A 27,387-nucleotide genomic window follows, 5' to 3' on the forward strand; every position below is an offset into this window, starting at 1 on the left:
TTTTTATTATTAAAGCAGCCCAGGGCAGCAATAGATTGCTGTGGGCAACTTGCTGCAGGTGGAGAAGAATCAGTAGAGTCTTTAAGGCGAGAGCAACAACGTCTGATCTAAAACAAAAATAAAAAATCGCTTTTGTGAAGTGTGAAGTTTTGCCACTCCTGCAAAATACATTTTAAACAAACGAGACTGAACCATTTTTGAAGATTTAAAAGTGAGCTATTGTTTTGCTGGTATTCAAGCCACGTTCCTGCACTTCACTTCCCCAAGGAAGAAGTGACTAATTCCCTTCCCACTTCATCTGCTCCTAATTCTTTCAGTGCCAACAACTTTGGCTGCTTCATGTAAGGAGCTACTGAGCACTTGAAGCAACGTTGAGCAACCTGGATGCTGCAAAAGGAGGAAGAAGGAAGCCTCTCTCCCCAAGCATAACATACAAATTCCATAGAGTACCGCTCTGCAAGAAACATTTCTCTACATGCTGTGCGTTGTTTGCATGCCAAAGCTCACTACTTTTAGCATAAACTCATGTATATGAAAGCAGGTGCTGCATTTTCCCATTAACAGTCAACGGAAGTAAAATCCCACAGTTAGTAGCTATTGAAACATGCAAATGCAGGGCTCTACCTGCTGCTAATTGTACACAATAAATTCATCTCAAAAGCTGAATCAAGGATTTCATGCCATTATTTAAAACAGCTTCTAAAAATGTTGGTAGTCGTACCTTGGTTCTCAAACGCCTTGGCGCTTGTACGTTTTGGCTCCCGAATGCTGAAAACCAGGAAGTAAGTGTTTTTGAACGTTTTTTTGAAGCTGAACATCCAACACAGCTCCTGCAGCCAATCAGAAGCCCCACCTTGGTTTTCAAATGGATTCAGGAGTCGAATGGACTCCCGGAATGGATTAAGTTTGAGAAACAAGGTTCCACTGTAGTGTGAAATTATGCAGATTACAGAATTTCTGGTTTTATTCCTCCACCATAGGAAAGGTCCTATAAAAATGCCATCCTATGAATACTTCACAGTTTATAGGGGTTTGCGTAGTTTTTCTTCTTCTTAAATGTTATTATTCATTGAGGCAAATTTTTGAAGCTGTTACCTTTCCCTATGTGGAGAAAGCTCAATTACAAAGCTGAAGTATTTACATCTGCTGAACAGGATAGCAATCCTTAAATACAGCTCTGCCCATATCAGCCATCAAGATGAAGGTTGTGTAAGCCCAAACATGCTATGTGCTTAAGTTATTCCCTGTTTAAGCTACAGTTGTTTCAAAGCAAATACTGATAGTGATAACTCAAGGCCACCATCTCTGAACATATTAGACATGCTTAAGATGCACCGACTTCTATGAAACTAAACATGCACAGCTGGATACAAAACTCAAGCCCTTAAAAAAAAGAAATTCTAGACAAATTTCTAAATTCCAGCTGACTCAGGCACCTGCAGCTTACCTTTTACAGATTTTTCCTTCTCCACACCTAGTTTGAAATAAAATATGTTTCTTTTGAGGAAAAAGAACGAAAATCACATCCTTTTTCCATAGAAAACATTTTTGTGAAGAACAATGAGGGGTGGATGAAATGTGTCAGTTTCAGATTCTTTCAGTTTCTCATTCCCCGCCCCCCCCCCCCCAGTCTTGAGTTCAATTCGCCACATTCAAAGTGTTGCTGCTGACCTTTAAAGCCCTAAACAGCCGCAGCCCAGTATATCTGAAGGAGCGTCTCCACCCCCATCGTTCAGCCCAGACACTGAGATCCAGCACTGAGAGCCTTCCGGCAGTTCCCTCATTGCGAGAAGTGAGGTTACAAGGAACCAGGCAGAGGGCCTTCTCAGTAGTGGTGCCCTCCCTGTGGAACGCCCTCCCATCGGATGTCAAATAGATAAGCAACTATTTGACTTTTAGAAGACATCTGAAGGCAGCCGTGTTCAGGGAAGTTTTTAATTGCTGATGTTTTATTGTGTTTTAAATATTTTGTTAGAAGCCGCGCACTGTGGCTGGGACAACATAGTCAGATGAGTGGCACATAAATATAACAACCACAACCTATGTGGAAATAATAATTTCCACATTTGTTGTTGTTGTTGTTTCCACATTGGTTTTGAAGCCATCCTTTCTCCTAATGTGCACATTTTTGTATGTAATTTTGCCTGATGCTTATGATGATGGACTCATTCCTGTGTTGAATTGGAGAACTCCATTGCAACATTCAGAGGTATACATTTGACAGATGGCTGTGTCTCGTATTATCTGGGAAAATGTGAATTTGGCAGATTGTCATTAAAATTCAAACAACCAAATCTCTCCCCCATCCTTGTTAACATCTATATTGGATAGAGGTCTAGCCTATGCATGCTTCTTTATACTCTGGTACCTACACCTAAGTAGCAAAAGCTACTTTCTGTAGTGTGACAAGACAGACTAGTGTGTTGTTTGCACCAACACATTAGTTGACTCCAGCAGCCCAGTGCTTCACTTTTGTGCTCTGAGCTGGCAGTGCCAAGAATGAGAAAACAACTAAAGCATCCTTAGAATCACAACACAGTGCCTAGTTATCAAGGCAATGTTATACATTGTAAATATTATGATTTTATTATTTCCCCGTTTGCTCTCAAGATACCATGTCTTTCCAAACTGGACATCTTGTAGACATCCCCTGTCTATGACCCCTTCATTTTCCTTATGTCAGACAGATGGTTTTCAGTTTAGATTTTTACCTGTAGCTTCAGGGGCATCTCTTAAGAAATCCACAAAGTATGCATCCGTGCCAGGATCCACCAGGGTCTTTTTATCACTGCCAAGTTCCCCTTCAACAAGTTTTGCCAGCGCCAAATCAAACCAAGTAACATCCTCGGGAGTTGTGAAGCGGTCAGCAATAACACGCTTACATTCATGCTTCCACAGTTTTATGAGCACCTGTCCAGAGATAAAAAAGGAGAAAAGAAAAACTGAATGTTCCTTTTTGCTTCCGATTAGGTTTATTTTTTTCCAGCATCCAGATCTCTCTTTAAAAAACAATCTCTCTCTCTCTCTCTCTCTCTCACACACACACACACACACACACACACACGGATACAGTCTACTAAAACATGCAGATCATTACAATAAAAACATCACAAAGTGGTAACAACTGAGTAAGACATGATTTGCAGGTGCATAATGTTCACCTAAGGGCATCCCCTGACGATCAACCCATGTTAATTTGCTAATTGGCCATCAAGGGTTTAACGCAACAGTGATCCGTTCCTTGGTGAATGGACTTACATAGAAAAACTTTTCTTAGCACCTGTGCTGAAGAAAAAAGGAATTTGAGCAGACTTTCTCACCCTTCATCATAAGCTCCCAGGGTTACAGCCGTGGGAAGATACAATAGTGTATTACAATCAGTCAAAACAGTTATCAGTTGGAGAAATACGGTGTGTCCAAAAAACACATAGGAAGTGTCAAAGGCCAGGGATAGGATGCCATCTTTGACTAGGATGAGAAGGGGGAAATTCTCACACACACGCAAACACACACACACACACAACCTTATTTGTCTTCTTTACCTCCTATTTTAAGCTGCTTCTTTATTTAATTTAACGTTTTGGGTACCAATACTGCTTGATGGTTGTCTTCTTCTTCCCAAGTACATGACTGCAGTTTAATTGGTGATGTAGGAAAGACTTGGAGGCAGGAAACATTGCCCTTACTGAACATGGGTTGGGAAGGGGGGAGCATGGCCACCAGGCTACTAAAACATTCCTTCCAGCTGCAGCCCTGGCCTTCCAAAAATCATGGAAACCATAATCAGTTGTACTGCAGGGAAAAAACCCAACCTTCCAAAAGTAAACCTTTGGAACTCAGCAGGGTCTTCTTCCTTTTACAGTGGTACCTCTGGTTACATACTTAATTCGTTCTGGAGGTCCGTTCTTAACCTGAAACTATTCTTAACCTGAGGTACCACTTTAGCTAATGGGGCCTCCTGCTGCTGCTGGCGCATGATTCCTGTTCTCATCCTGAGGTAAAGTTCTTAACCCGAGGTACTATTTCTGGGTTAGTGGAGTCTGGAACCTGAAGCGTATGTAACCTGAAGTGTATGTAACCTGAGGTACCACTGTATTTTATCATTTGTGAATGTAAACCAGTGTTCAGTTTACTGAACAGGGCTGCTTCTCTGGTTCCTACTGTACTGTGTTTATCATCAAAGTATCCCCAAAGTGCTAAAACCTGAAGCATCTCAAATAAATCATGATGCCAATCTGCGATATGTGAAGGCACCACATGCACTACTTACATTTGATTCATTGATTACTTCTGAGGTGGTATTCAGCATCCCTTGCCAAATCCTGGAAAGGTCTCGGAGATTGAACACATAATGAAATTTGGCAGGGGTCGGCAGCATCTTGATCTTAGTCATTTGCCACAGCTTGCGGGTCAGTGGCACCAGCTTGGAGACTGTAGCTCTCACTTCCTCCATAAAGCCTCTCTGGCTGCAGTAATGTCCTACTCCAATCACACCTGGAGAAGCCAAACATAGTTTGGAGAGAGAGAGAAACCATGCATCTCAGAGCCCCATGCCACCATCAACTGATACAATTCAGGCGACAGCACGGCAAAACTAGAGAGTGGATGTATTGCACACACAAAAACATGCAAAGCAAATGCCTCCAGGAGACTCAAGGCCACACCTGCTACAGGTAAATACAAAGCCTAAGGAAGAAATGATGTTGGGAAAGATGGAGGGCACAAGGAGAAGGGGATGACAGAAGACAAGATGGTTGGACAGTGTTCTCGAAGCTACAAACATGAGTCTGACCAAACTGCGGGAGGCAGTGGAAGACAGGAGTGCCTGGCGTGCTCTGGTCCATGGGGTCACAAAGAGTCGGACATGACTAAACGACTAAACAACAACAACAACAAAGGAAGAAAGAATATTCTGGGGTTCCCTGCTCATATAAACAAGGGTAGCAAATTCTCAAGGTTGGCAGTCTCTTAAACTCTTCATCAAGTGTAAAGAAAACTTAAGTAGTGTATACAGTACGAACAACAGAGTTTAAAAGCTCTCCACATTACCAAAGATCTTGTCGATGGATGAATTAGAAGGCAGAGTGCAATTAAAAACAGAGAATTGCCTCTTCAGCCTCTGAGGGATGTCATTGCGTCCGCCACCCGGATGAATCATGGCAGCCAAGAACTGGATGTCCACAATGTTGGTGAACTCTCCAGGCTTCTCCAGGTTATAAAAACCATTGTGCTCCATCAGTTGCCTAACTATCTCATTGGTTACCTGTGGGAAAAATGGGAGGCGTTTTATAATGTTTTGTGCTTTGTTTTTGCTCCTAAGTTGGGCTCCTTTGGGAAGAAGGGTGGGATATAAATTCAGGCAACCAATCAGTCAAAACTTTGGTATTGAATAAACAAACAGGCTGTGATCCTGTTCCCACTGACCCTTTGAATTCAATAGGACTTACTTCTGAGCGGACTTGGTTAGGGTTACACTATAAGTGAACTTCTAAGTTTTTCAGATTTGCAGAGCTCCTTTAATAAATTAACTCATCTCATATATTTTTATTCCTATATTGTCTCATGCAGTACTATGGTGTATTTACATAAGAATGAAATCGTAGCATGAGCATATTTGATTGTGTCAGAACACTATTATCCCTTCCCCTTTAGGTCTTTGTAGGATAACTAAAACTAACCTAGGATTTTTGTCGTTCCAAATAAAATCAGGCAATGTTCTCTGTCAACTTAAGAGGAATTGCTTTGAAGCAACATCGGAACATTTTCCATTATAAATAAAAAATATTGGTAAAATATGCTCATCTTCATACGGACTATTGATTCAGCTTTGAATTGTGTAAAAGAGATATCCTATTTATTTAAGCTGACCTGGTCTCCCCATTCGTTGATTACAGGCATATTCACATCATCAATGAAGACTGTCATTTTCTTTCCTGCTGGAGGACCATAAGTTGTTCCCATGCGTTTGTCCACATAACTTTCAATTGTGCGCTGGAAGAAGAACATGCATGTTTGCAAAAATCTAAGCATCTCCTCAAGCCTTTAAAATGACAGGCATGCCTTTTACATGCTACTGCTTAGTCTATGAAGGAACGTGAAGGCAAAGGCAGATAGCACACACAACATGTTACAGTTTTTCAATAGCTGTGCTTTATTTGAGTATCGTATACCATGCAAAATCCTAAATGAGAAGTTTCTTCTATATACATCATGATTAGAACTCTCATAGTCAGTTCAGTTATCAAAAGATATTCCTATTAAAAGCAAACCTATACACCAATTACATGAGAGGTGGGGGGAAAATGCTACTACTATACTAGGGGAAAATCCACCTTCTCCCACTGCCGCTAAAGCCAACGGGACCCGTGCAATGGTACATCATGGGTGGGAGAGTGACCATGGTTTGGGTGAGAACTGGATATAATGTAAGTGTCTCCTCCCTATGCCAACCCCATCTCCCCCACGACTCTGCTCCATTTTGGTCATCTTGCTGGTGTATCTCCTCAACTGGTATAACTCAAATACAGTGGTACCTCGGGTTACAAACACCTTGGGTTACAAATACTTTGGGTCGCTGCGGCAGCGGGAGGCCCCATTCGCTAAAGTGGTACCTCAGGTTAAGAACGGTTTCAGGTTAAGAATGGACCTCCAGAATGAATTGAGTTCGTAACCAGAGGTATCACTGTACAGGTCTACAAACAGTCCTGTTAATGAATGCTTCGGACAACGAACTCTGCAAAAACAGAAGTAGGTGTTCCGGTTAGCAAATTTTGCCCCGGAAGACGAACAGAAGCCAAGCACCGGCGTTGGGAGGCCTCATTAGGGAAAGCATGCACCTCAGTTTAAGAATGCTTTGGTGTAAGAATGGACCTCTGGAATGGATTAAGTTTGTAAACCGAGGTACCACTGTATAGAATTGCACCTGAAGACTGCAATCCTTTACAGACCTTCCCGGGACTAAAGCCCATTTAACTCAGGGCTTATCCACACTTGATTTTTTTCCTCCCCGGTTTCAATGTTATGGTTCCTGCAACACTTTTATGGTTTGTATCCTATTTAAAAAGGTAAAGGTAAAGGTAAATGACCCCTGACAGTTAAGTCCAGTTGTGAAAGAATCTGGGGTTGCGGTGCTCATCTCGCTTTACTGGCCGAGGGAGCCAACGTTTGTCTGCAGACAGTTTTCCAGGTCATGTGGCCAGCATGACTAAGCTGCTTCTGGCAAAACCAGAGCAGCGCATTGAAATGACGTTTACCTTCCCACCAAAGTGGTACCTATTTATCTACTCGCACTTTGATGTGCTTTCGAACTGCTAGGTGGCAGGAGCTGGGACAGAGCAATGCGGGGATTCGAACCACCGACCTTCTTCCGATCGGCAAGCCCAAGGCTCAGTGGTTTACATCACAGTGCCACCCGTGTCCCTTTGTATCCTATTTATTCTCCCCTCCCCCCCAAAAAAGTTAAGCAAAACTTAAGGAGATTTAAATTTGGCTGATCTGTATTCCATAGAAAAGTCGGCAAAGCAGAAATAGTGCTGGAACTGTCCTGGAATATGGAAACAACCAGGAGACCTGGAAGAGATTTAGGAATTAGGAATTGGATGCACTTATGCATCTTTAAATGGGATGAATAAGAAAGAGATGGCATCCCAAGAGAGGAGCCATTTGGCCACCAAAGACACAGGAACAAGATTAGCAGGCTATGGCAGAGATGGACCTCTGACATTTAATAAAACATTTTTGAATAATCTCATTCTGGTATACAGTCAGTGAAGTGAACCAAAAGGCTCACTTCACTTTCAGTTTAGAGAAAGATAATTCTAAGGAGTACCTGAAACATTAAAGGAGTTGTTGCCGATGAAAAGTTCAAACTCTTGGCCATGTGGCTTTCAGGATTATATTTTGACATGTAGCCTTTGATGATGACAGTCTTAGCGGTCCCTTGTTCACCAATTAGTAGCACTGCCTGAAGATGAGGAGAGAATCCAAACGAGTTGGGGAATACTTGAACTGAGGGCATTGGCAGAGGCTCAAGTCTCAAAATTATTCTTTTCAAGTAATATAGAAGAAGAAGAACATTCCAAAAAATTACATCATCGCTTGCAACATTAGTAATTTATTTTGGCAGCACCCATCCCTGACCAAAATGGAGTTAGCTGTACCAGCAAAATCTATATTGTAATGCACAAAGGGATTTTGTGATGAAGCCTCTGGCACTGATCAGCTGAGCTACTCTAATGCCAAGAAGGGGTGGTAGAGAAAGAAGGTTCACTGGCTCCTATTGATAGAGCACCTCTGGTCCTAGAGAAGAAAAGAGCAGGTAAAATGAGCAGGTAAAAAGAGCCTATGCAAAACAGTAGAGAAATAGGCATCAAGGACGAATGAAGATGTGGGCCTGAGAATACCATTACATGGGAGGTGTGGACTGGAAAGCAGGGACAGGAGAAAGAATAGTCCCAAAAAAATAATGAGGTGGAGAATGTGGCCATGGTAGAAAGAAGAAGAGGAAGAAAGAGTGGAAAAGAAAATAGGTAAGGAAATTAGAGGATGTATACATAATGGCATCTGCCCACATTCTTCCCTTCCTCCCTCTGTCATTTATTTGAGATCTACAAGCTTCTTGAAAGCAGGGACCTATCTATGTTTTCTGTGTAACTCCGAAAGGTGTTGTGCACACACTATAAAGAATAATTGTGATTTGAAACTGCCATACTTACCTCCAGTGCTATTCATAAATCCCATGCCATACCATTTTCACAACTAAAAATCTGCTATATTTGGTCACACGGGTTAAGCAACTCTAGGAGAGCTAACCTGACACGAGCAGAAGGGGGGCAAAGCAAGATCTTTTGTTGTTGTTGTTTAGTCGTGTCTGACTTTTCGTGACCCCATGGACCAGAGCACGCCAGGCACTCCTGTCTTCCACTGCCTCCCGCAGTTTGGTCAAACTCATGCTGGTAGCTTCAAGAACCCTATCCAACGATCTCATCCTCTGTCGTCCCCTTCTCCTTGTGCCCTCCATCTTTCCCAACATCAGGGTCTTTTCCAGGGAGTCTTCTCTTCTCATGAGGTGGCCAGAGTATTGGAGCCTCAGCTTCAGGATCTGTCCTTCCAGTGAGCACTCAGGGCTGATTTCCTTAAGAATGGATAGGTTTGATCTTTTTGCAGTCCATGGGACTCTCAAGAGTCTCCTCCAGCACCATAATTCAAAAGCATCCATTCTTCGGCGATCAGCCTTCTTTATGGTCCAGCTCTCACTTCCATACATCACTACTGGGAAAACCATGGCTTTAACTATATGGACCTTTGTTGGCAAGGTGATGTCTCTATCACTACTGGGAAAACCATGGCTTTAACTATACAGACCTTTGTTGGCAAGGCGATGTCTCTGCTTTTTAAGATGCTGTCTAGATCTTTTGTAGGCACAATGAAATAGCTAGTGCTGGATATGGATGCAAAAGACCCACATTCAAATCCTTATTGAGCCATAGAGCTGTGGCTGTGAACATGTCACTATTCTTCAGCTTAGCCCAACTCATAAACCTACCCCAAAGAAGTAACCATTGTAAAGGACTTTGAAGAATTGGAGGAGTTCGATAAAACTGCATACAGCAATGTCAGTTACAAAGTAAAAATCCCCAGCCCTCTTGATCATCCCTCCACCAGGTGGAATTACTGAAATCCCTGTGTGAAACATCAGAGAATTACCTTGCCTTGCTTTGCAATAGTATGCATAAGGAAGTCCGTTCTCACATTGTCAACATTTGGCACCAGGATGGAGCCATACTCTGGCGTGCTGTTGGTGGGATATACATACTCATCAATGCAGGTATTCCAGTGCATCCATTTGCCTAGTCCAAAGGAAAAGCAGTGAATTCCCCTTGAAACATACTTTGTATTTAAACATATGTGTATGTATTAGCCCATAAGAAGGTAGTCAAGGAGAACTAGTCTGAGAGACATTTTTGGCAGCTTTCCAGATCTGAAATCTACAAAAGCAGGGATGCAATTGAAACCTCTAATCCCCATTACGTCCAATTTAAAACAGAACTAAGTCATGAAGCCATTAGGTGTCGTGGACATTCATGACCTATGAGAGTCATGGCATGGCACAACTTGACAAAAGCATATGACTGGCCCATTTCTTATGTAACACTAAACATAGATTTGTATTATGAGGGCAAAACACACAGAATATCAGATTCAGGTAGGTAGCCGTGTTGGTCTGACGCAGTAGAAATATATAAAAAAATAAAAATAAAAATTGTCCACCAGCACCTTAGAGACCAACTAAGTTTGTTCTTGGTATGAGCTTTCGTGTGCATGCACACTTCTTCAGATATACAGTGGTGCCTCGCAAGACGAAATTAATCCATTCCGCAAGTCTCTTCGTCTTGCGATTTTTTCGTCTTGCGAAGCACGGCTATTAGCGGCTTAGCGGCTTAGGGGCTATTAACGGCTTAGCGGCTTTAAGAAAAAGGAAACAAACTCGCAAGAACTCGCAAGACGTTTCATCTTGTGAAGCAAGCCCATAGGGAAATTCGTCTTGCGGAACGACTCAAAAAACGGAAAACTCTTTCGTCTTGCGCGTTTTTCGTCTTGCAAGGCATTCGTCTTGCGAGGTACCACTGTACCACTCGTGTAACTGAAGAAGTGTGCATGCACACAAAAGCTCATGCCAAGAACAAACTTAGTTGGTCTCTAAGGTGCTACTGGACATATATATATATATATATATATATATATATATATATATATATACACACACACACACACACACACACACACATACACACATACATACACATACACACATATATACATATACATATACACACATATACACATACATACACACACACAAACACAGAATATCAGTCTTGCATAATTCCCCCTCCACTTTCCTACAGAGCAGCCACAAGGATTTCAGAAATTTCCACCTCCATTTTGGATTAACTTCAGTTTAGCATGTCATCTGAATCAGTGATTGATCTTAACTATGGTTTGTTGAAACAAGGCAGCTTGATGAACTATGGTTTGGCCTGTTTCTACTAACTATATTCAAAATCAGTGGCCGTTTTCTGGGTTTGGACAGCACAGCAAGCTGAACATGGGGAGGGAACAAGGTGGAAGTGTTCATCCTTATAAAGCTAAATTATGGATTACTTCCACAGCAACCCACTGCCTTCTCGTCCCAAAAAAGTGTCTAAGAATTGACAGGGTGATGACTGGAGAAGACCAAGTATAAACAACACAGGTTTTTCAAATCTGAATGATCTTCAGCTGGAGGTCTCTGATCACTGGATGTTACATCCAGCAAACTTCATAACCCAAAAGCTTCATAACTTATTCATACTAAACCTTTTGAAGCTAATAATGAGGCACACATAGTAACTTCTCAGAAGTTCACTAACCGTCATTGGTAACATAGTAGTCAAACATAGTGTCTTCACTTCCTTCCGGGATGTTGGGGAGGTCAAGTTTTATAGTTTCGTGATTCCGAAGCCAGTGCTCCATTTTGCAACGGTCTTCCAGTTCCAGCAGTGCCCCAACGCTCCACATTAAGGAGAAGATATACAATCTTTCCAGGTACTCCGCTGTTATTTCCCCACCCTGTTCCTAAACAGCAAAGCACCATTGCCTTTAGTGACTAAATGGTAAAATTATTGTGCACCTACTATGAAAGCTTAGCTAATGAAAAAAATATTATTATTTTATTTATGATTTTCAATTTTATACTTTCCAATAATTTTACAATCAATTTAATATTTCAAAACTTGTCTTCCTTCCCCCTCTTTCTGCGGTTCCTTCAATTTATTTTTTAATATTTTCCGCATATCCGAATTAACTTAATTTGCTCATTTGTTCATCTACTTTAAATATATGCTATTATAGAACTGCAGGTTATTACAATAATCCTTAGCTTAGCTAATGACATTGTGGGAACCAGCTGGAAAGGTTAGCTTAACAGAGTATTTACCTATAAGAGATAGAGAGGGGGAGAAGGACAGAAGATTTTATCAAAATCTGGAGACCCTTTTTAAAGTTTATGGGGGGGAGATATAAACCAACCATTAATAGATGCAATATGAATTAGAAAACAGTTGTTAGTGGCGTTCACATGACAGCATTATACTTTCTGTCATAGACTTGGGAACTTCCCTGAGGAGTGTTGACAATACCTTATTTGGGGACAGCCAGAGGACACAGATAGACCACCATCCTCTGACTCAAAGGATGAATCTCCTGCAAGTCCTTCTATCTCTTTAGCCTCATAGGTCAAATAAGGAGAGGGCCCTTTCACAACCCAGCCACCTCCTCCACGGAAGAGGAGCTCATCACACTCCCGGTCTTGTCAGTCTACTTAAGGTTTCAGTTGGCTGCCTAGCTCCCTGCAGAGACAACAACTTATCCAGCTACTTTCAGCCAGCAGAGCACCGTTGGAGCTGTCCAAGGTCCTGTTTTTGCCTGCCTTTGTATATAATCAGACTTTGGTCTGCCTCCCTTGTGACTCAACTATATTGTGTTTAAAAAACCCATCGATGAATCAGTAGGAAAAGATGGTTGCGCATTTCTTGATAATAACATGTTAGCGCAAGGTGGATTGCATATTCGGAATGTTGGGGCATGTATTTCCTCAATGTTATATATAGAATCAGAAGTTTGCGTATGAGTAGACACAGACACTTCAGTGTTGCAGTTATTCCAGCAGAAGTTGAGTTATACTAATAGTTCAAGTTCAAGTACTTTATTACGGTCACAGACCAGCATATATACTAATAGAAAAGCTTGCCAGTATGTGTACTTCTTTGCTGTTATTTAAGTAAGGAGAGTTTTGTATTGTACAAAGCACTTCAAAAGGCATTATGTATTCTTATTGAGGGATTAATAATATTAATGTGTGCTATGCAACTATGCCCAAAATAACGTATTCATTTAGAATATTGGTATTCAAACGAAGGGCCCTAAAGTATTTGCTCATTTGACTTTGCACACCCAGATACAGACAAAACCTCAACCATGCTTATAACAAGGGTCTTTTCCAAAAATTGTTTTTCAAAAGCCTGGAACGGCTTACCTTGTAAGGGATCAAGCCCTGCAGCATATTAATACTCTGCATTATCACAAAGGCTTCCAGCATCTCTATCTTGTATTCTAAGGACTGGATGCTATACCGGTAGAGGTCTGGGAAAGACGTTGTGTACAGATGACGCAAAACATCAGCTTCCTGTGTAGAGCGTTTTTTCAGGAAGCCCTGTGCAACCCAGAAAGAAGAGCCAAGTGACTTTCAAAAATATGTCCAAATTCTCACTATTAGAGCTGCTCTAAATATTATCCAGGCCGATCACCAACTAGTTCAGTAAACCTACTAAAATTGATTGGCCTAAAGTTAAGCATATATATTAACTTCAATAGGGTTCTTTTGAGCAGAACATTGTATACAACCATCCATTTGGATTTTTAGGTGGAAATAAGTAATTTCCACCCCTAGAAAACACTTAGATTGTGCAAGAAGCAAATCGTATTTTGGCTCTGGTGCCATTTAGTCAGATTATTGTTACTGTTATTAATTTTATTTCTATACTGCTTTATATTTTTAAGGGGGGGAATCAAAGCAGTTTACAACCTACATTTAAACATAAAATAAAACAATCCAGAATGAAACCTTACTGACTAAAGTCAAGTAATGTATAAAAGGTAAAGGGACCCCTGACCATGAGGTCCAGTCATGACCGACTCTGGGGTTGCAGCGCTCATCTCGTCTTATTGGCCGAGGGAGCCGGCGTACAGCTTCCGGGTCATGTGGCCAGCATGACTAAGCCACTTCTGGCGAACCAGAGCAGCGCACGGAAATGCTGTTTACCTTCCCGCCGGAGCGGTGCCTATTTATCTACTTGCACTTTGATGTGCTTTCGAACTGCTAGGTTGGCAGGAGCAGGGACCGAGCAATGGGAGCTCACCCCGTCACAGGGATTCGAACCGCTGACCTTCTGATCTGGCAAGTCCTAGGCTCTGTGGTTTAACCCACAGTGCCACCCGTGTCCCTTAATCAGTGCATAGGGAAGCAGAATTTTTTATTGGGCTGCTGAAGCTGCTGAAGGCAATATTCAGGATGGCAAACTCTCATCCATATTAGCCAGCTAAATGCACATCCAGGAGACATTGCAGATTATTCCACAGTTCCAGTTTCAACTGCCTGAAGGGAATTAAGGAGCTGATGGTGGAGGTGGCCCAAGGAACACATGTAAACATTTATACCTCAAGAATAGGGCTCCAGTTGAGAACCGATGAGCTCATAAACACCATGCCATTCCTCGACACAGTGGCAGGAGAAGCGTTGTCAATATTATGAGGCTCGAAGACAATTTTACAGTTTGGCGCCATAGGGATCCGATCTCCATTAGCAAGCGTTAACGTTTTGTTATCGTCAAGCACCGAGTTCAGGTTCTCAATCCAAATAGCGTCAACGGGACCATCAAGAACTATCCAAATGTGTTCCCCTATAATTCAAAGGTTACAAAAAAAAAAAAACCATTCCATGTCATGAGACGATTTTGTTATACAACAAGGATGCTTAATCGCCTGAAATGTTTTGGCATCCTTGCATAAAGTTAACCATGACTAAGAGGGACATATACAATAATGTGCCTTTATTATTGGCATACGATCCAGCTAAAATCCACTTAAAGTACAGGACCCAAATAACAATACACAAAAGATGCAATGTCTGCAATCTAACCAATGCTGTCTGCTGACCTCATAGGTATGCCAGTGTGATCTAATAGGTACACTATGTGTGAGGTGTATAGTTCAGCTGGTTAGAGCATGGTGTTGATAATGCCAAGGTCGCAGGTTCGATCCTTGCATGGGGCAGCTGAATTTTCCTGCATTGCAGCGGATTGGACTATATATCCTCAGGGTCCCAACTCTACAGTTCAAATAACCTCACAATCATGAAGTTCATTGGGTGACCTTAGACGAGTTGTCACCTTCGAGTTGTCACCTTTCTGCCAAAACTAGCACATCCAATTGTTGTGAAGCTGAAGCTTAAGTTTATTGCGGGAAAAGTAGGATACAAAGTAGGATACAAAATGCAGCAGACCTGAGTGCCATTAACACTTGACTTTGACTTCTAACCAGAAATCCCCCCAAGCTCAAAATGGACATTCTGTCTTAGGTGCATTGTTATATCTCTCAGAGAGAACAAGAGTACATTGCTGGAAAATTATTCAACTTTCTTTTTCATAGTGTATGTAAAAGGTAAAAAGGTAAAGGACCCCTGGACAGTTAAGTCCAGTCAAAAGTGACTATGAGGTTGTGGCACTCATCTCGCTTTCAGGCCAAAGGAGCCAGCGTTCATTCACAGAGAGCTTTCCAGGTCATGTGACCAGCATGACTAAACCACTTCTGGTGCAACAGGACACCATGACGGAAACCAGAGTGCACGGAAACGCTGTTTACCTTCCTGCCGCAGTGGTACCTATTTATCTACTCACGCTGGCATGCTTTTGAACTGCTAGGTTGGTAGAAGCTGGGACAGAGCAACGGGAGCTCACCCTGTCACAGGGATTCGAACTGCCGACCTTCTGATCAGCAAGCCCAAGAGTCTCAGTGGTTTAGACCACAGCACCACCCGCTCCCTGTTTGTAAAGGTCTAATATGGCAGTACCTCTCTTTGGGAGTTGGTAGCTCATCCAGTGAGGGGAGAAAGGGGACCATGACTGTTGACCATACCCTTATATTTCTCATCCCTATTGCCCCTTCCATGAGCTGTGGGGAGGAAGGTCTGCATGATTTCATTCTTCTTATTATTATTATTATTTCATTTCATAAAATGTATATACCGCTTGATTGTAAAAACTCACAGCAATTTACAAGAAAAGTGCAAACAATTAAATTTTAGTAAAAACAAATAAAACAGACAGAAAATTAAAATCAGCAATCAGCTAAACAAACACCACCATTCTAGATATCTGTGTAGGGTTGTCTAAATAAAAACCTTTCTAGCAGGCACCAAAAGGAGTACAGTGGTATCAATAGGCAGGGTGTTCCAAAGGTGCCACCACACTAGAGCCCTGATTGCACAGGCTTCAATGCAAGTGGGAAGCTTAGTGGAGTGGGTGGAGGCAGTGAACATGGCTCCCGTCTTACCCTTGTGCGGTGGCAACTGTGTGAGCTACAAATATTCGGGTAAAGCTAATATCTTCACTTACACATCTTCTCCTGGCGTAGAGGAATTCCCTCCTTAAAAGCCCATGCCAGTTTCAGGAGAGGTGTTTTCTTCAGGACCATAACTCTTCCACCACCCCTGCTCTGATCCCATTAATTGTCAGCCCCCCCCAAAAAAAAAAAAAAACAGGTGCTGCCTTCTGCATTTTTTTAAAAAATTACATGTTAGATGCAAAGATGTCTTCATTTAACTTCAGGTCTGCTTTGGCCCCCAGAGTCTAAAGTTTCTCTTTCCTCAGCCAAATATTCAAGTGTGCAAGCTGTTCCTTTCCAAACTTCCCCCAGCAGCTAGATAGATATACAGTTTCAGGCACCTTACACAAAAGGCGTTAGATAGCTTGGAAATCTATCCCCGGCTTGAAGGAAGCAGCAATTGTTCACCAGGCTATTCAAAAAGAGTAGTAAAAGGGGAAAGAGCACCGTATTGCACTCAGGACAATAGTTGTGGCTCATAACATCACAGCAATCAGATAAACGAAGCAACCAACAGCATTGGGGACTTAAAAGGCAAGTAAGAGGTGACTTGATAGAAGTTTAGAAAATTATGGAGAAAGTGGATACCAAGAAGTTTTTCCTCCCATCTCTGATAACACTACAAACTTGTGGATGTCCAATGAAACTGCATTTTGGAAGATTCAGAACATATAAAGTACTTCCACACAGAGCAACCCGGTCAGAAGGGCAGGGTACAAATTAACAACAACAACGACAACAACAACTATGGAATTCTCTCCCACAGGAGGCAGTGATGGTCAGCAACTTGAATGGCTTTAAAAGAGGACTACACAAATAATTAGGGACGCGGGTGGCGCTGTGGGTTAAGCCAGAGAGCCTAGGACTTGCCGATCAGAAGGTCGGCAGCTCAAATCCCCGTGATGGGGTGAGCTCCCGTTGCTCGGTCCCTGCTCCTGCCAACCTAGCAGTTTGAAAGCACGTCAAAGTTTAAGTAGATAAATACCGTATTTTTCGCCCCATAGGACGCACTTTTTCCCCTCCAAAAATGAAGGGGAAATGTGTGTGCATCCTATGGGGTGAATGCAGGCTTTTGCAGAAGCCTGGAGAGCGAGAGGGGTCAGTGCGCACCAACCCCTCTCACTTTCCAGACTTCACGCGGCTCTCCGCAACGCGCGGAAGCCCGGTGCTGGGCTCCCGCGGCTTGCCGAGAGTTGCCTGCATGCCGAAGGCTGGGCGCGCTGAGCTCAGCACGACCAGACTTCGCGCGGTTCTCCGCAAGGCGCGGGAGCCCGGCGCTGGGCTCCCATGGCTTGCGGAGAGTTGCCTGTTCTGGGGGCTGGGGTTGGGGGAAGCTCGGACTTCCCCCGCCCCAGCCCCGCGCCTGGGGGGGAAATAATTTTTTCCCCTTTATTTCCCCCCAAAAAAACTAGGTGCGCCTTGGGACGGAGCATCCTATAGGGCGAAAATACAGTAGGTACCGCTCTGGCGGGAAGGTTAACGGCGTTTCCGTGTGCTGCTCTGGTTCGCCAGAAGCAGCTTAGTCATGCTGGCCACATGACCCGGAAGCTGTATGCCAGCTCCCTCGGCCAATAAAGCAAGATGAGCGCTGCAACCCCAAAGTCGGTCACGACTGGACCTAATGGTCAGGGATCCCTTTACCTTACACAAATAATTACCGTATTTTTTGCTCTATAGAACTTGCTTTTTCCCTTCTAAAAAGTATGGGGAAATGTGTGTGCGTCTTATGGAGCGAATGCAGGCTGCGCAGCTATCCCAGAAGCCAGAAGAGCAAGAGGGATTGCTGCTTTCACTGCACAGTGATTCCTCTTGCTGTTCTGGCTTCTGAGATTCAGAATATTTTTCTTCTTGTTTTCCTCCTCCAAAAACTAGGTGCGTCTTGTGGTCTGGTGCGTCTTATAGAGCAAAAAGTACAGTAACTTAAAAGAGGACTGGACAAATCATGAGAAGGCCACCAGTGGGTACTAGTCACCGGAAGCCACAGGAGCAGAGAGAGCTCTTGTGATCAGTTCCTGCTCGCTGGTTTCCCACCGGCCCCTTGGCCCCTGTGAGAAAAGGATGCTGGGCTTCAGGAGCCATTGGCCGGATCCAGCAGACTCTTCTTAGGTTGGTACGAGTAGCTGATGGTCTTCCTCAAGGGTGGGATGTGGGGAACCCTTAGCCCTCCACATGTATTGGACTCCAGCTCCCATCAACTGCAGCCAGAATGGCCCAACAGCCAAGGTGGAGAGAAACTGTAGTTGAGCAACAACTAGAGTGTGCAGATTACCTGGTCCCTGATTTAAAGTTCAGCACTGAGGTTTTTGTTTTGTTTTGTAATAATTTTTTTATTAGGAATTTAAACAAAACATATTATCTTGAAACATATCATCCTTAATCCCCCCCCATTTTTCTCCCTCCCCTCCCTTCCATAAAACCCACCCTCCCCACCCCACCCTGACTTCCCTCAGTTCCAATCTCTGGTTTCTCTATAAATGTAATTCTCTGCATGTTACAAAATTTTATAGATCCTTCATTTATCTAACTGGTTGTTATCAATAAAAAGTTTGTGAGTGTTTATTCAAAACCTGCCAAGGAGTCCAATTCACTTTCTTGCATCTTTAAATACTTTGTAAAAGGTTCCCATTCATCTTTAAAAGCACTGAGGTTGTAAGTACCTTTCTTAGCTCTCAAAGTTTTCCTCCAAAGAGTGGAAAAAATCCCATCTGTCCAGTCATTGGTTGCGACATCAAGGCGTCCAAACATCTGTGGTGCAGTGATGGCCTTCGGATTCATTCTCATTTCACGATGAGGCTGCCCACAGTCTGTAGAAGATTCAAAATGGAAGAGGAAGAGGAAGAAGAAGAAGAAGATGGTGATGATGATGATTTCAGGTACCAGAGAATAGCATTACACTGGATCGTAACTCCCTTCAGCTCAATCACGTGACCTGGTAAAACTTACACTGGCAAAAAGAATGGTGTAAGTCAAACTCTGTTTTAAAGGCTTGTTTTCTCTCTTCCAGGCCTGGGCTGGCGCAGGTAGCCAGAGCCTCACTCCTGAACAGAGAATCTAGCACACTTTATGCCATTTTAGCTTAAGCTAGCACATATTATGCTGGCTTCCAAAAGTTAGGTTTACACCCTGAATCGGTATGTTAACTTAAAAGCCTGCATTTATATGCTCAGGCTTTTAAGTGTATCGCCTATATACTATACTTAATACTGACTTCTGAAATCCAGGAGCACTGCTGCCCGCCAGTGTAGAGAATATTGATCTAAATGAACCAGTGGTTTGCCTATGTGGCAAGCTAAGTCTCTTCCCTTTCCTTCTGCTTTCCACCCCAGAGTTTATCTCTTGCAGGCCTCATCACAGATTCTGGGTACTTCTTTTGGGGAGAGGAGTCTTCCATAGGGAAAAACACCACTTTCCCAGTAATGAGCATGTTCCATTGTTTTATTGGCCACCCTAGCTACCCACAGAGGTGGCCTTGGAGGAAACTGCATCAACATTAAGTTGCCATCCTTTCCTCTCCCCGAAATTAACATCCTTTGAATTTAACATACCGTCTAACTCATCTCAGAGTTTGCTAAGCCAACCTATCCAAAACCAGACATTTAGGTAGGCGCTAATGTCCAACATTGACTATTTACTGGTAGTTCGGCAATGGGAAAACTATTATATTTGAAATCTGGCATTTTTAAAGAAAAAATACTGGTATCCCACAATACAAAAGTTCCTCAGCTTTCTTCGCATCTTCCATTCATTGCTACCCTTCGCAAGCACTCTCTGGTTACCACAAAACCCTTAGTTAACAACGATCCGTTTAGATTCTGCTGCTACCATAGTAACTTGCTTCTGACACCGTCTGTCACCATCATGTCATCACAATTCCCCAAAACAAAGAAAACTCAGCGTCTTCAGAATCTGTCTCCACACTGTTTAAAAATGGGATGGTCCTCAGAAGATGATCCTTCTTGTGACTGGGCCCCTGGACAGACCCCTGACTTAGTAGGTTTCATTTCTAGGTCTAAGTTTCATTTCTCTAAATAGGCATCACGGGTCACAGCCAATCAGGAAAGGGGTGGGGGTGGTTAAGGAATTATATAAGCATCAGCGCAAGAGTGTCCTAGGCACTTGATTGGTGCTGCTGAACACCCGCCCTCCCGCCTTTAGTGTAGGTTCTCGGCCTTGCTTTGGACTATGTGTGAGTCGCCTGTCTTGGGACAGGGGCCGGGTAGGAATTTTTATCCATTTGGCAAATTGGCACTGGCCACTTGGTTTTTTGCTACCCCCTTAGCAATCGTCACAACGTTCCAGGTTTGGCGGTTAGGCATTGGCTTAATTTTGTGTGTGGAGGGGAGGTGTGGTCATCACCTGCCCCTCAATGATAAAAAGGTATTCCGTTAAAGGAATCTGGGGGTCCCGGATCTCGTCCGAAGTCCCCTTGATGGGCTAGGGTCATGCCGGGATCACAGGAACCTCGCAGTAAGCTTCTGTCGGGCAAAACCCCGATGTTGCTGCCCCAATGGGTTTACCTACATAGACTCTGTCAACTGGGGCAGTAGTCTGTTGTAGTCTTCAGCCAATGCCTATGCCAATACCACTCACATTTAATTTGCAATCAATAAAGTTGTGGCCTTAATGTTACCTTAATTCTGTGTCCGTGTGTAGTTATTTCATGGGGGGCTGGCTTGGGGTCTCAAGACGCAATATGTTTTAGTTCACTGTCCTTTGAACACTGGGATCCAACATGTACCTCTAACCCAATGTTACCACAGTTACATCCTTAAAAAAGGCATCGTTTTACTGATCAAGCGTGTTTTGCATACCTGTCATAGATTTCATCAGTGTGTGGATGCATGTTGTTTTCCCTGCACCACTGGGACCCAGAGCCATCATGCCATGCCTCACCCTTTGCGTCTCAAACAGCTGGATAACTTTCAGTCTCCACGGGGGGTGGTTAATTAAGCCAGCCTCTTCAACCTGTCGTGATCACCAAGAATCATATCGTGACTGATTGCTCCATCTACGCAGCTCATTGGCAGACATGTCCATTGAATTCAATGAGAGGGAAACTCTTTATGTCAGATGCAGAGATGCTGAAATGTTACACCATCACTAGAGTCTGGTAGCAGATCTGGCAGAAGCGTGTCTCCCCCTCTGCTGCTCCTATCCTGTCCATGGCTCAGCCCTTTTTTTAGCCATTCTGCCAGTTTATCTTGACCAGTAGGGTTTATCTACACCAGCAGAGGGTTCCACCGCCATATCCAGGCAGTCCCACTGGCAAATATGCTGGCCCAGCAGGCAGGGCTTCTGCCAAACCAGGAAACCCTCAGTTGGTGAGGACAGGATTGCAGCCTTAATTATAAGTTTCTCTCTTTTTTGTATAATTTTTTATTACATTTTCTGTTTTACAATTTAGAATACTCATTCAAGCATCCATAAAATATGAATGACTCCCCTTCTTCTCTTTCCGTGGTTCATTTTGCATATCATAAATCCCTGCATATTTTGCATAAACTAAACCATTCAGTATTACATCCATCAAAATTTATGTACATTGTTGAATTTATCTTAATGCTGCCAACGTTTTAAAATGTACACAGTTTTTTCCCATATATTCAATAAACATTTTCCAATCTTCTCTAAGCATGTGTTCTCCTTGTTCTCTTATTCTATATGTTAAGTCTGCAAGCTGCACATATTCTGTCAGCTTAAGTTGCCATTCTTCTTCTTTTGCTCATTTTCCATTTTTGAGCTAACCAAACAGGGGCCGCTGTATTGGCATACATAAATAACCTTTTTTGACACCTGGGAATTTCAGTCTGAATTATCCCGAACAAAAAGGACTCTGGATTTTTGGGGGGAAGTACTTTTAAACATTTTATTTAATTCATTATGGATTGCCATATTTTTCGCTCTATAAGACGCACCAGACCACAAGACACACCTAGTTTTTGGAGGAGGAAAACAAGAAAAAATATATTCTGAATCTCAGAAGCCAGAACACCAAGAGGGATCACCGTGCAGTGAAAGCAGCAATCCCTCTTGCTGTTCTGATAGCTGCGCAGCCTGCATTCGCTCCATAAGACACACACACATTTCCCCTTACTTTTTAGGAGGGAAAAATGAGTCTTATATAGCAAAAAATATGGTATTTCCCAATACTCTTTTAGCCTTTTACAAGTCCACCACATGTGAAAGAACATTCCCTCGACCTCTTTGCATCTCCAGCACTTATCTGATTCAGCCGTATATATCTTAGCAAGCCTACTCGGAGTTAAATAACAATTAGATGTTTCAGACCCTGATACAAAATACGATCTTGCAACACTTGAATCTCTTCACTAAGCAGTGCGGAAAGAAAAATGTGGTATGCATGAGGTGCAAGTAGGGATGTAAAACGGCATCCTTTTTCCATTTGCCTTCTTTTATCCCAAGCAACACCGTTTCCATTCCACCACAGCTTGCCTTGCATTCAGAGCTATGCTATTAGACTCGCTGTCTGCTGCGGCAAATTTGAATAACTGGCCCAATGTAAGTAATCACATAATTACATTGTCGTTAAATTATTCCACTCCATTCATTTCCGTGCAAAGGAGACACAATGCAAATAGAAGAGGGATATAATCAGTTACGTATTGTTTGTGCACATAAAGCAACAACAACAAATACTCATATTTTGGACCTGGGATAAATAAGCGAACATCAGACATTTCTGCTCACACTACCATCAGAATTCTCTGGCATTCCTAGGGGCAAAAGCATGCTACTTTCACCTTTTCTAGCATGATGTTGTGTACGAGTGTGAGAGACTGTATATGTGATCAGGGGAGAGGAAGAAAGAGACTGTGTCTGTGTGTGCATGTCCTCAAACATAGCCCATTTTGTATATTCATTTATAATCAAAAGTGAAGGGACGTGGGTGGTGCTGTGGGTTAAACCACAGAGCCTAGGACTTGCCAATCAGAAGGTCGGCGGTTCGAATCCCCACGATGGGGTGAGCTCCCGTTGCTCGGTCCTAGCTCCTGCCAACCTAGCAGTTCAAAAGCACATCAAAATGCAAGTAGATAAATAGGTACCGCTCCGGCGGGAAGGTAAACGGCATTTTCGTGCGCTGCTCTGGTTAACCAGAAGCGGCTTAGTCATGCTGGCCACATGACCCAGAAGCTGTATGCCAGCGCCCTCGACCAATAAAGCGAGATGAGCGCCGCCACCCCAGAGTCGGTCACGACTGGACCTAATGGTCAAGGGTCCCTTTACCTTTACCTTAATCCAAAGTGAAGAAAACGTCTCCTGGGATTTTTATTCATGCTTTCAACAAAGCACCCACTCAATTTATTTTTTTTGTGTTGGGAATTCAACTTTTCCCCCTCCCAAGGGATTCATTCATTGAGCCAAAGTCTTTTGTCCAGCCAGAGAAGCAGTATGTAAACATTTGTAATCATTACCTGTTTGCTAATAGCAGCTTCGAGCTCCGGATAGCCTGCCTTGTCAAGTTGAATACTTGGGAAAAGGTCTTCAATCAGACTCAGAAATAAGGGCTCGTCTTCATCGATCTGCCAAAGCAACACAGAAATGTCAGTAGAAAAGGTATTGCTTTCTGTAACGCAATGCTTAGCTTCATTAAGATCCTTAACAATAATGTGTTGCCAAATTCACTATTTTGTACTGCACAGGAGAGCGTCAACTCACCAATATGCCTAACATTTCCACAGCATTGCCGGCAAAGATAAGACACAGTTTCCAGTCTAAGCAGCCTGGAGAGGGGGGAAAGGGGAGGACATTGATAGGCAAGAGGAAGGACAGTGTGAGAAAAAATAAAGCAGACAAGGTAAGGGAAATATCTGAAAATGACGGCATCCAGGGGCATTAAATGAAGAGGTCTGGAAGCTTGTGATACAGCAACCCTATTACTGAAAGGTCTGCTGCATCAGGCCTCATCTAGCTCGGCTGTCACCTGGAAGCAGACACTCCATCAGGTTGTCTCATTTCATCACTATCTCCCGCTTGGACTACTGCAATGCGCTCTACGTGGGGCTACCTTTGAAGGTGACCCGGAAACTACAATTAATCCAGAATGCGGCAGCTAGACTGGTGACTGGGAGTGGCCGCCGGGACCACATAACACCGGTCCTGAGAGACCTGAATTGGCTCCCAGTACGTTTCCGAGCACAATTCAAAGTGTTGGTGCTGACCTTTAAAGCCCTAAACGACCTCGGTCCTGTATACCCGAAGGAACATCTCACCCCCAGCACCAAAGGCCTTCTGGTGGTTCCCTCATTGCAAGAAGTGAGGTTACAGGGAACCAGACAGAGGGCCTTCTCAGTAGTGGCGCCCACCCTGTGGAACACCCTCCCTTCAGATGTCAAGGAAATAAGCAGCTATCCTATCTTTAAAAGACATCTGAAGGCAGCCCTGTTTAGGGAAGTTTTTAATATTTAATGCTGTACTGTTTTTAACACTTGATTGGGAGCCGCCCAGAGTGGCTGGGGAAACTGAGCCAGATGGGCGGGGTATAAATAATAAATTATTATTATTATTATTATTATTATTATTATTATTATTATTATTATTATTATTATTAGCCCTGCCACAAGACCAGTTCCATTCGGTGCCTCCTGCCTTTGCCCTGTTTCCATTCCAGCTGGTCATTATAAGAACTGCTGTTTAACTTTCAGAATTCCCCCCTGTAGGGATGGCTCTCAGGGTGAGGTCACACCCTCCCCTGCAGCATAAGACAAGCCACAGCTTGTCTAGCCCCCATGCCCACTCCTTGACCTTTGGTCTCCTCAGAAGTGTTCCATGCCCTGACCTTTACCTCCTTTGCAAAGGAGGTATTTTCCCCTGCAATGGAAACATGGCATGGTGGAGCAAGTTGCGTAGATAACTAGGCAACACCCAGGGGGCTCGGGATTGGATAAGTGTAAAGGGCAAAGCATGCTTTTGAATTATGGTGCTAGAGGAGACTCTTGAGAATCCCATGGACTGCAAGAAGATCAAACCTATCCATTCTGAAGGAAATCAGCCCTGAGTGCTCACAGGAAGGACAGACCCTGAAGCTGAGGCTCCAGTACTTTGGCCACCTCATGAGAAGAGAAGACTCCCTGGAAAAGACCTTGATGTTGGGAAAGATGGAGGGCACAAGGAGAAGGGGACGACAGAGGATGAGATGGTTGGACAGTGTTCTCGAAGATACCAGGATGAGTTTGAGTAAACTGCAGGAGGCAGTGGAAGACAGGAGTGCCTGGCGTGCTCTGGTCCATGGGGTCACAAAGAGTCGGACACGACTAAACGACTAAACAACAACCAAGGGCAAAGCCCTGAATGTATCTTGCTGGTTTTGCATATCTTGCTAATAAAAAGAGGCTCTGCATAGCTCAAAGCTAGCTTGCTCCTACACAGCTCACTTCCACCATCAACTCCCGTGTCATCTCCATTATTTCTACACACCCCTCTTCCCTCCTTGTTCCCTTTTCCTTTTGTGCTGTCTTTAGGATTGTAAGCCTAAGGATTGGAACTCTGTGTGAGGGAGGGAGGGAGGGAGGGAGGGAGGGAGAGCAGGGTACAAATGCTATAAATACATATTTATATCTGTAACACTTAGAACCAGCACTTTGCACTCTTTCTCAAAACATATTCTATCGGCTGTCACTCATCTCATTGACAACACCAACACGGACACAAGGATGGGTGTATTGTGAGTGAAAAACTGAGTTTCAGGAGCTGCCATTTGGTGGCAGCGAAGGAGGAAGGGAAAGGTAAAGAAGTCTAGAAAAGATAGAAAAATACTTCTTCATCGATAGAACAATGGGTTTAATACTCACAGCTGCTTAAGCAAATCAGAGGATAAGTAGCCAGCTGTTACATAAGTTATTTTGGAAGCACAAATTAAGACAAAGGAATTGCCTAAGAAAAGCTTGCTGCATTGATTATTCCAACCTATTTCTCCATTCAGCTTTCCAACAGACCAAAAGACTGAATTTGCACAATGTATTCATTCACTCACTTGCTATGCTGCCTGCAGAATTGCTACTACCAAGGCAACTAGCACAAATAAGCATATTAACAATAAAACATAAAATATGCCTTGAAAACAATGTTATCAAAAGCCGCAAGGCCAAGGGAGGGGGGGAGGGAACCCTGAATAAAATTGCAGAAATGGAATAAAGCCTCAAAACTCAAGCCACCCTTTTGAAAGGCTTGCAGAAGTCAGAAGACTTTTTCACCTGGCACCAGGGGGACAGTGAGTGGGCACCAGACCAACTTCCCTGGAAATAGCATTTCATAACAGAGAAAGCCCTTCCTTGGCTTCTGGGAAGAGCAGCACTTCAAAGTCCTTTCCAGCAACTCGTGAGAGTGCACATTGTGTCAAACAGGTAAACGAGCTTTCTTTCCTCTGTAATCCCCAGTGCTAAAGGACTTCTCTATGTTCCCACCATAGCCCAAGGTACAACAGTATTTTCTAGCATTTTTTAGGGAGCTCTCCTCTCCATCCAGTTCCATGACCTTGAATGAGTCCACAAAGATCCTCTTATTCCTCAACTGCCATCACCAGAGTCTGGGGGTCGTTTTCGGGGGCTCGGGGCTTCTGTTTCTCTGAGGAAGGTGAGAGGTGACCATGCCCACAGCCCTGGTCCATGTTTCCAAGGACATTCTCCTCCTCCTCCTTTGGGTGGCCCTGTTGTTCTCCAGCCTCGATTCTCCTTCCCTTCCTGTCTTCTGTCCCTTTGCAACTTCTCTTCTCCATAACTGTTGACTCCAGCCTTCCCACTCGATTTCTCTTATCCTGTCTTTTTTACTGCCTGACTCTGCTCCCTCCAACTCTCCTCTTGGCTCTGGCCCTCCAATCCTCCTTCTTCCCACTCTCTCATTTCTTTCTTCTTCTTCTTTTAAATATTTTTATTGGATTTTCCACTTAAATCATATTCACATTTTGTTACATAATTCTATAACTTAATATATTACTCTGTAAGAGCATCAACCTCCTTCCCTCCTTCTTTCTGACTTCCACATACCTTTCCATATTCTTCGCATTTCTATAATCACTTATTTACCCCTTATCAAATTATAATGTTTCACCTTATTATCGGTAAATCAGTTCCTTATATTTACATTACGAAACATTTCAATTCAAGCCTACAAACGTTTTCAAATGTTTACAATTCTCTTTCATATAAAAAAATCATTTCTAGCTGGCTTTAA

At 43.2% G+C, this 27,387-nt stretch overlaps 1 protein-coding gene across 1 annotated transcript in view; it reads right to left on the reverse strand.

Annotated features, from left to right (window-relative positions):
- Positions 1–27,387, reverse strand: part of DNAH5 (dynein axonemal heavy chain 5) — a 189,285-nt gene that overhangs the window by 58,864 nt on the left and 103,034 nt on the right. Inside the window, exons 40-51 of the mRNA XM_081206728.1 lie at positions 23,634–23,741; positions 21,012–21,165; positions 18,858–19,004; positions 14,257–14,498; positions 13,076–13,252; positions 11,412–11,616; positions 9,706–9,848; positions 7,829–7,963; positions 5,869–5,991; positions 5,050–5,263; positions 4,271–4,494; positions 2,712–2,910 (exon numbers count right to left, since the gene is read on the reverse strand). Coding sequence (XP_081062854.1) covers positions 2,712–2,910; positions 4,271–4,494; positions 5,050–5,263; positions 5,869–5,991; positions 7,829–7,963; positions 9,706–9,848; positions 11,412–11,616; positions 13,076–13,252; positions 14,257–14,498; positions 18,858–19,004; positions 21,012–21,165; positions 23,634–23,741 — 2,071 coding nt within the window. The remainder of the gene's footprint in view (positions 1–2,711; positions 2,911–4,270; positions 4,495–5,049; positions 5,264–5,868; positions 5,992–7,828; positions 7,964–9,705; positions 9,849–11,411; positions 11,617–13,075; positions 13,253–14,256; positions 14,499–18,857; positions 19,005–21,011; positions 21,166–23,633; positions 23,742–27,387) is intronic.

This window comes from Podarcis bocagei, assembly GCF_964188305.1.
Source record: "Podarcis bocagei genome assembly, chromosome: 8".
Lineage (NCBI taxonomy): Eukaryota > Metazoa > Chordata > Lepidosauria > Squamata > Lacertidae > Podarcis > Podarcis bocagei.